This window comes from Colias croceus, chromosome 14 (genome assembly GCF_905220415.1).
Source record: "Colias croceus chromosome 14, ilColCroc2.1".
Classification (NCBI taxonomy): Eukaryota; Metazoa; Arthropoda; class Insecta; order Lepidoptera; family Pieridae; genus Colias; species Colias croceus.
Genome location: NC_059550.1, coordinates 1,779,518 through 1,789,610, shown reverse-complemented (window position 1 = coordinate 1,789,610; position 10,093 = coordinate 1,779,518). Strand labels below are relative to the sequence as shown.

The following is a 10,093-nucleotide window of genomic DNA, read 5'->3' as shown; positions in this document are numbered from 1 at the left end:
CCCCACTTTCATCCTCCTCACTCCCATCCTCCCCACTTCTATCCTCCCTACTTTCATCCTCCCCACTTTCATCCTCCCACTCACATCCTCCCCACTCCCATAATCCCCACTCCCATCCTCCCCACTTTCATCCTCCCACTCACATCCTCCCCACTCCCATAATACCCACTCCCATCCTCCCCACTTCCATCCTCCCCACTTTCATCCTCTTCAATCCCATCCTCCCCACTCCCATCCTCCCCACTCCCATCCTCCCAACTTCCATCCTCCCCACTTTCATCATCCTCGCTGCCTTTCTCCCCACGCCCATCCTCTCACTCACATTCTCCCAACTCCCATCCTCACCATAGCCATCCTCCCCACTTTCATCCTTCCCACTCCCATCCTCCCCACTCCCATCCTGCCCACTCCCATCCTCCCCACTCCCATCCTCCCTACTTTCATCCTCCCACTCATATCCTCCCCACTTTCATCCTCCCAACTTTCATCCTCCTCACTCCCATTCTCTCCACTCCCATCCTCCCCACTCCCATACTGCCCACACCCATACTCCCCACTCCCATTCTCCCCACTCCCATACTCCCCACTCCCATACTCCCCACTCCCATACTCCCCACTTTCCCCACTTCCATCCTCACCACTCCCATCCTCCCAACTCCCATCCTCCATTTTCATCCTCCCACTCACATTCTCCCACTCACATCCTCCCCACTTCCATCCGCCCCACTCCCATCCTCCCACACATTCTCCCGACTCCCACTCACATACTCTCCCACTCACATCCTCCAGACTTCCATCCTCCCCACTTCCATCCTCCCCACTTCCATCCTCCCCACTTTCAACCTCCCACTCAAATCATCCCCGTTTCCATCCTCCCCACGCCCATCCTCTCACTCACATTCTCCCAACTCCCATCCTCACCACAGCCATCCTCCCCACTTTCATCCTTCCCACTATCATCCTCCCCACACCCATCCTCACCACAGCCATCCTCCCCACTTTCATCCTTCCCACTATCATCCTCCCCACTTCCATCCTCCCCACTTTCATCCTCCCCACACCCATCCTCCCCACTTCCATCCTCCCCACTTTCATCCTCCCCACACCCATCCTCCCCACACCCATCCTCCCCACACCCATCCTCCCCACTCCCATCCTCCCCACTCCCATCCTCCCCACTCCCATCCTCCCCACTCCCATCCTCCCCACTCCCATCCTGACCACTCCCATCCTTCCCACTCCCATCCTCCCCACTCCCATCCTCCTCACTTCCATCCTCGCCACTTCCATCCTCCCCACTCCCATCCTCCCCACTCCCATCCTCCCCACTCACATCCTCCCCACTCACATCCTCCCCACTCACATCCTCCCCACTCACATCCTCCCCACTTCCATCCTCCCCATTCCCATCCTCCCACACATTCTCCCACTCACATCCTCCAGACTTCCATCCTCCCCATTTCCATCCTCCCCACTTCCATCCTCCCCACTTCCATCCTCCCCACTTTCAACCTCCCACTCACATCATCCCCGTTTCCATCCTCCCCACTCCCATCCTCCCCACTCCCATCCTCCCCACTCCCATCCTCCCCACTCCCATCCTCCCCACTTCCATCCTCGCCACTTCCATCCTCGCCACTTCCATCCTCATATTAATGACTTACTCATGTGAGTGAAGATCTTGTGCAAATCATTCCACATTCAATCAATGATTTAAAAAATTACATGAAAAAGCTTAAAATTAATATTTCCGCCACTCCGCACTAATTTAGATAAAACGTAATTTTCGAATTACATACATCTTCCAAATTAGATCACTCCCCTACGTTTGAGCTTTTAAATTCAATAATGAAAACAATAGCTGCTCAAAAAAACAATTGAGTAATACATCATCTAGAAGCTTCCAGAATAGTACAAACACGCTTGTGCATTAAAAAGTACATAAAAAGTACACAAGTCACAGTCACATTCGCTTTGTGCGAAGTTTGTCGTGCGAGCTGATTCAATTTCCATGTTAATCTGAGCCGCGATCCTTTGTCCTGTGAGTTTGTACTTTTACGGAATTCAATAAGCGCACAAGGGCCGTAATGTGACGTGATTATAGTACATAAACAAACGTGAACTGTGAAAAAATACGGCAATGTGTTAATTTTTTTTTTGACCGTGTAAAAATTTAGAAATCGACATGGCTATAAACAGTCACGTTTAATTATAAATTTTGTCCTGCTGAACTAATTAGGTATATTATTATGTAGTTTATTATTTAACTAGATCCCACAACAGTAAGATGTTGTTCTGCCCTTTTGCCCCTTTTTCATGCGAATAAGAAATATGTAAATTCAAATATCTCCCATGGACATCAAGTATCATTGTTGGAATTCTCCACCCCGTAGATGTGTATATGTACTATATTAAATTGTTTTTGTATTTGACTAAGGCAAATTTTTTGTAACAAATTAAATTTCACAATCATTCACGAGCATTTTTCAAACTATCTTAATTTCGCAAGCGATAATTCACGTCACATCATTTCAATTAAATTTCAAAGTACATTCGGGTAGAAAAGTACAGTCAAGATTAGAAAAATTTACGTGATCACAGCGCAGATAGCTGGGTACGTTTGAAAGTATTTGGAACGGAGTCCACTTATCTCTTGACAAGGGTGCAACAAGATTTATTTTGGAATGTAACTCCAGTTTCGATGTTAAGCTTTTAAATTTTTGCAGCGACTGTACGTATCAGTTTTGTTTTGTACAGGCGGAGTGTTTATAAAAATAGTTTGAAAATGATTGTTTTGCACTATTTAACAATCACACCACAAAATATCAACTTGAATGGTATGTCTCTCATTTTTCAAATGCAATATTTATTTATTGTTTTATCACCAACGGTCTTCTATATACAAAATAAAAATGTTTATATTATATCGTAGAGGCATAGGTATGTCGTATATTTGTTATGTCCATGGATGGGGTCACAGGATGGGGTTGTCCATGCAATCGTTCATTTTACATAACATCTTTCTTTCTACTAGCAACGTCCGCGTGCGTCACCGCTATAAAATAGCGCCGTTGCCGCTCCAGGGATGAGACGCCGCACGCGCTGCACGAAGCGACGTTGACGCTCCATGAAAGCGCCGCGGCCCGCGCGCGCTGCATGACACGACGTTGCCACTCTAGGGAAGCGCCACGCCATTGCCGCTCCGTGGACGCAGCGCCGCGCGCGCCGCACCACGCGACGTTGCCGCTCTAGAAAAGCACCGTTGCCGATCTGTGAAAGCAGCAACTCATAATGACGTGTTTGTGAATTGTGGAGTGGCGCGCGTAGCTACGTGGAGATTGGAGAGAGTTTTTATAATTAATAACTTTAATTAATGTTTGATTTAATCAATATTCACTGTGTTTCTTCTTTCTATGCTTATCGAAATTTGAAAGAGAGGTAAGACTGAAAATTAACACACAAGAATATTGGTAAGACGGTGTTCTACATTTTTAATTTAATGTTTCGATGCCATAGCAACAGTATACAAAATTTAATCCTTTAAATTTCCTTTAAGCTGAATCCGGATGGATTTGAATTATTTAACAGTTATTGAAAATTCCGGTCAAACGCTGAGATACGGATAGGATCGTGTTATAATTTAATTTGGGAAGGCTCCGCTTCAATCTGTTGAATTATAAATTGACGTCGTTTTTCCGTTGAAGCCAATAGTTTTAAAATAACTTCATTTTAATCGCAGATTTTTCTAGTGATTATTAAAGAACGTATAATAATATAACTGTTGGTACCTATGTGATTTGTTAGTCACAGCTTTCCAATAGTTTATATTTTAGGTATATACACATCAGCTACTTAAGATCTTATTTTAAAACAGTGATTAAACAATTTCTAAACACTACCTACATGATCATTTTAAAATTAATTTGACACGTTATAAATTATTTATTATATATACCTATCTATGTATATGCATTCTAATTAATTTATTAAAACATTAAATAAGCATGTAAAAAATACGTAAGGTTCATAACAACGTAAAGGCAATTTAATAAACCTGAGGCACAAAGCGCGCAAAATATATCCGGAAAAAGGTAAAAAAATATTTACAAAGGATAAAATCGATACGAAAAATTGTATCGTTATTATTCCTCGAAATCCAATTATCGAAGTTCACTCAAAATAATTTAATTTGCATGTAAGTGACGTCATAGAGTAAACATGTGGTTTAATTACTTTGGGTATAAAAACTGAACGAATAAAGTGCATATAAATTGTCAAGCGAGCAAACAAAGTTGAAAAATTACCTTTCAGGGTGTGTTTAACGAACACTCCATTTAATAAATTGATAAATTTCGAATTCATTAAATTTGTTTGTCATCGAGCTTATTTGAAATGAATTCAAATAGATAACAAGTTTTAAATTTAATTAAATAAACCATTTTAAATTATTAATTTACCGTTTTTACACGATATAATCAGAATCAATAGAATAATTTTATATACTGTAACAAATGAATGAACAACATATATATGAGGTGTGAATAGTATTATATTATGTGAACTATTTTATAATAGTTTGGTGCGAATATCTGTTGTTTACGGGTAGTAAATGTAGAATATCAGCGATAATTTACGTGTACATTCTGAGATGCATAATCATGCTTAAGTATCGTCAGTCTTATAAAAAAAAACAACATGTTATTTTGCTGTTTATGACAACCGAAAATGATTCTCCCACCCTTAAATCAACGCCAGAATAGTATAACAAAGCAGACTTTCCAGTTCACTTACTTATTATAATATAGAAAAGCATTCCACAGATAAGGTCGAGAACTTCTCAACTTAATAAGACTTCAGCCATCAAAATATTTCTATTAAGAGTTAAAACTCACCTTAAATAAATTGGAAAACTTCTAAGAGCCATCGATATTTCTAAGAGCAATTTACCTTTATAATCAATTCAGGAGTTCACTTAACCTAAACAGCAAAAGAGAAATTTAAAAAGACTCTGGGTTCATTAATTTGTGGGAAAATTGTATGGAAATTTATGCATCGGATTCTGTGTTAATATTTGCTCCTTTATCTTTTCTTTTAAAAGACCAACGGTTGTTCAATAATTGAAAACGTTTTATTAATAAAACATCTTTCGTGTTATACTATAGAATGACGAGACCTATTTACCAATAATTATTTATTTATAAATACTTTATTGCACTTAAAGATAACAAAACAAGAAATACAAACACTTAAATATATCTAACTTACACTAAGTACAATTTGCGGTCTTATCGCTTAGAGCGATTTCTTCCAGACAACCTTTGGTACAAAAGAGGAATAAATTTATCAGAAAGTTGGCGGCAAATTAAGTTTTTTTTTTATAAAAACCTTCAAAAGTTTCAGCCAAATACGTTTATTTTGTCGAATCATCAAAATACACGAAATAGTATGCATAACATCAGATTTAAACTACCATAGCTTACCTTAAGAACGTAAATCAACTCCATAGCTATCATGCTCATATTTATATACAAATAGTCTGAATGTATCGTGGATTGAACAAATTGCTTGCTATTGCACGATATGGGGCCAACTGTACACTTCAGATTGAATAAAATGCACATATTTTAGACTGCGATGTTGTTTCTCTTGTGAAAGTGGCATTTATATTGTGATTGTTTGCTATTGGTTGGTTTTTCAATATGATAAAATATAAAAGTAATAAAAAGTAGATAAATAAAAAGTAAAAATTCATATTCGTAATATTATGAATTTGCCAGTCAGTTCAATTCACGGCGTAAACTGTCTGGAAATAACAGGTCCATTATATACGGCTCCTACCGCCTCCTTGGTACAGCGGTTGACGCGTGAGCGTGGCACCGAGGGGTACTGGGTTCGATTCCCGGTGGAGACATAGAAAAAAAAATGTCTCGGTCTGGCAGGACACAGAAAGCTGATCACCTACTTGTCCCTAACGAAAATCGATCAGTGAAACAGACGTATATCTGCCCCTTAACCCACTAGGGGACATGGGTCTTCACAATACGACTCCTGATCCCTTATCTATGGGAGGCCTGTAACCCAGCTGTGGTAACATAATAATTATATTCTGATGATGATAATAAATTGGACCATGTTTTGAAAGCATCTTTCAAATTATTATTTGTTAATGGATGTTGAACAAAATAAGTTTTTTAGTACATTCATAATTAATAAATAATTATTTATTGATTTAAATTTAATGGTTCAAATGAGTTGCTTAATGGCTTTTAATTAAACTTAGTTAAATATTTAATAATAAATATAATATTTTAAAAATAATGCTGATAGCTTTTAGTTTATATTTTACTAGCTTACCGCCCGCGGATTCGCCCGCTTTGTCTAAAACCTAATAAATTATATACTAAAGCCTTCCTCTTGAATCACTCTATCTAATAAAAAAATTACTTACTTGAAAATAATAGAATAATTCACTTAACCTACCAGGAAGCGGAAACCGTCACTCATATAAATCTACTCAATTATAACATTAGTCACCTATGTAACAATAGTTATCCGTGATAACGTTAAACGTTATAAATCACAGTTATTACCATAACAATAACGTTACTAATCCCCGCCTGTTGTCGCCTACTTACGGCAAATTACAGCCTCGAGCAGTTTCTGGGACACAGATTGGGAAATATTTTGGATATGTCAAAAATAATACTTGTTTTTTATGTCTAATTACGAAGACTATATTAAGTATATTTGGCATGCTTTTAGATTTGGTCAGTTTTTATATCGTAAAATATTATCTTAAAGAAATCGGCACTTACCGAATTGAGCAAGTCCTCTTGAAGTCAACTATGATAGATACTGGCTTACTCTATCCGAATAGGTACGAGGAAATATTGGAATACCTTCCTACATGATACTGAAAAAACACTCAAAACAATAATTTTCACTTAAACTCTTACACAAATACAGCTAAAAGAAATCCAAACCCATTTACAATGTTTCATCTTTACCATATAAGCCATATAAATCGTCTAACAAACAACCTACAAATTTCCCTCGCAAATATTTACGATGCTAATTTTATCGCGATACAAACTATAATTCCTTCTCGAAACACAATTATTTCACTATACAACACGAAACACGCAATTTAATGGTATAACAAGAGTTTAGAATACACCCGCATAAGTTTTATTTTACCGTATTGGTATAATAAGTGAAAATTTATTTATGACTTCCAAGTTTTATGGCCAAGTTGGAATTGAATTGCATCTTGATGTTATGGATTTAATGCCGTGAATATCGTATTATTCTCTTGTTTACGATTTCGTTTTTTATACATACTTGTCTACATTGTTTTTACGGTTATTTTATACTTCTGTTTTGTGGTTTCAAATACGATGTAATTTGATACTAAAATTGAGGCGTGGTTGGTCTGTTTCTGTTGTTTGATATTGTTTTAATCAGGTAACGCAAAATGTGTTATAATAAGTTTTGCACTGACAACATTTTCAAGGAAGGTGCATATAGTAACAAGTATTTTTACAATCTATTACCTGTCCTATATTATGTTATGTAAAAAAATAAAATGATCTATCTTACTCACTTTAAAACAAAGGCAAAATCAAAATACAATATTTAAAAATAAAAATTAATTATAAAAATGGTTTATTTTTGTAAAATACAAAAATAAACCATTTTTATAAATATTTTTTACCGCATCCATGTTTCATACTCCTTGTAAAATTATGTCCTCACTTGCAGTACTCGGATCTATCTAATTAAGTGGCTGCAGTTAGTGTCCGTGAGATTTATAGTCTGTGGAGAAGACTTAAATGGCGTTTGATTAAATCACAAATTTAATTATCCAGGTGCTTTAAGTTTTCATTGGGACACTCGATCAATCGGCTTAGTTAGGGTTTACTTTGTTTTAAATAATTAAGAAGTTACTGGGATGAAGTAAATTTCTGCCAAATTAGTTTAGTATTTTCTCGGAATAGAAACTTATTTCAACCCATATATACCTACATACTTGTTTGTACCTACATGCATTTGCTTCTTTGTTACCTGTGTTTGTTACCTAATAACTCCAAAACTACTCGAACATTTATTTTAAGAAAAATATTTGACATTTACAAAACTAAATATAAACCAATTAATACAAATAAAATCTATTTTATTCAATAACGGGCACTACCCAGGCGAAGCCGGTATATTAAGTTATTGTATTGTACCTACAAAGTGAAAGGGCTTAAAAATAAAATAGAACTTGCTGACGAATGATTGACATAAAATATTTATAAAAGAACTCACTTCAATCGACAATACCAGATCTAAGGTCACGTAAGGACAAACCTATAAAAAGGGTATAAAACGTATCGAAGTACTGAGTCTACTCGAAGATATTAAACTTATTAGAATATTACAGACTGGCAAAATGTAGTTTTGTGCACTTATTACCTTTTTGTAAGTTACATCAAAAATAAACTAGCTAAAAGTGTCATTAATGTACCTACTTATCATATAAATACATTTTCTATCAAAACCCATTACGGACACGAATTAAAGACAGATTATTTTTTTTATTATTACTAATTTAGGATTAATTTTATAAGTATTTAAATTTTTAAGTACTAAGCGCCCGTTACGACTAGGCTAGGAATGACCCGGTGTATAAACAAAATAAAGTATAGCCTAAGACACACACAGATAACATCGGTTTATTAACTCAGGCCCCGGAACCACAGACACAAAGAAAATCTATTGTGTCTTGGACCGATCGGGCCGCTTGGGGCTCAATGGGTTTTTATAATATTATTAAAGGGAAACTTTTATTACATCGTCTCAAACTTTTTGCTCTGTGTAGCGACTAGCGCATGTCGCGTGACGGTCGAACCGTACGATAATTATCGTACAAATACGATAATTTTGTGCCTAAGTTTCACTTTTACCGTGGTTTCATAAAACCACACAAAATTTTTTATTTTACATATTGGTAAAAAAAAAATGTTTAAATCGGTTTATTACATCCAGAGCATGTCCTTTTAATATCAAAAAGTTTGCAAGGTCTTGATTTTTTCCATATAAACCCATAATAAAAAATCCCTATAAATATGAATTCAGTGATTTAAATCCAGTTAGACGAGGGTGAGCGGTGTTAACAAGTGCTAACTCCCTTCGACATCGTTCAGAAAATAATTTACTGAGAATTTAATTATTCTGTGTATGTGACTTGTTAAATTGTTGACGTTAGACTGTATAATTTGATAATTTACTGTTATTTAAATTTATTTTATAACGCGATTTTGCATCTGAAAAAAAAATTCTGATTTTTTTGTTACATTTTAATGTTTCTGAACAAATGATGCTCGCAAGGTAAATATAATTTTAAGAACAAGTAAACTACCAAATCTATCTATAAAAAAATAATCACAGGTCAGACTTACTTTGGAAAAAATTTGCACGTATCCACTAGGTATATTCTTTTTATGTAATAAATTCCGTAATATTCATCGATTGATCGTATACATTATTCACTCTATATTTTCCTTACGTATAGGTATTCGATAAGCAAAAAAACATTATTTTTTCTTCGTAATTTCTATAGCACCTAATTATGTAACCCTCATCGATGTCTTTAGAAAAATTCGACAGCCCCTGAGGATGGTGACTCGCAATTTGAGACATGGGTCGGATTTATATCTCGATTTAATTCAACCCTAGTTTGTTACTCGTAAGTGGTATTAATCAAAAAGGTTGACGAAGGTGCACTTGTTTTCAGTGTAAACTTGCGTTTCAGTTAATTTTGGTTCGAAATTTATGGACATTCGAATGTTTTTTTGCAATAAAAATTAAAGTATACTGTATATACCTATAAAAAATAATATGTTAAATATTTCTATGACTGTTTATTGGTACATTCTATTTACAAAAGAGTATTTTCAAGAAAATAAATTTGGTCGGTACATTTACATTCGCTTCTATATAAAGTGGTAAATGTTAAAATATGTAATGACGTTTCAAAAGTGCTTCTAAAAGAAGTCTAATTGAAGAAATAAATATTTGAGTTTGAGTAAAGAAACAAAACAGAAAAGTA

General features: G+C 36.0%; 1 protein-coding gene across 1 annotated transcript; it reads left to right on the top strand.

Moving 5' to 3' along the window:
• Positions 1-225: 225 nt before the first annotated feature.
• LOC123697542 (proline-rich extensin-like protein EPR1) lies at positions 226-9,658 on the top strand (the record flags this gene model as incomplete). The annotated part of the gene is given in 5 exon segments (XM_045644087.1): positions 226-863; positions 1,322-1,668; positions 9,135-9,144; positions 9,390-9,472; positions 9,639-9,658. Coding segments are annotated over 5 exon segments (1,098 nt in total), but the record flags the coding sequence as incomplete, so codon positions are not given.
• Positions 9,659-10,093: the final 435 nt, after the last annotated feature.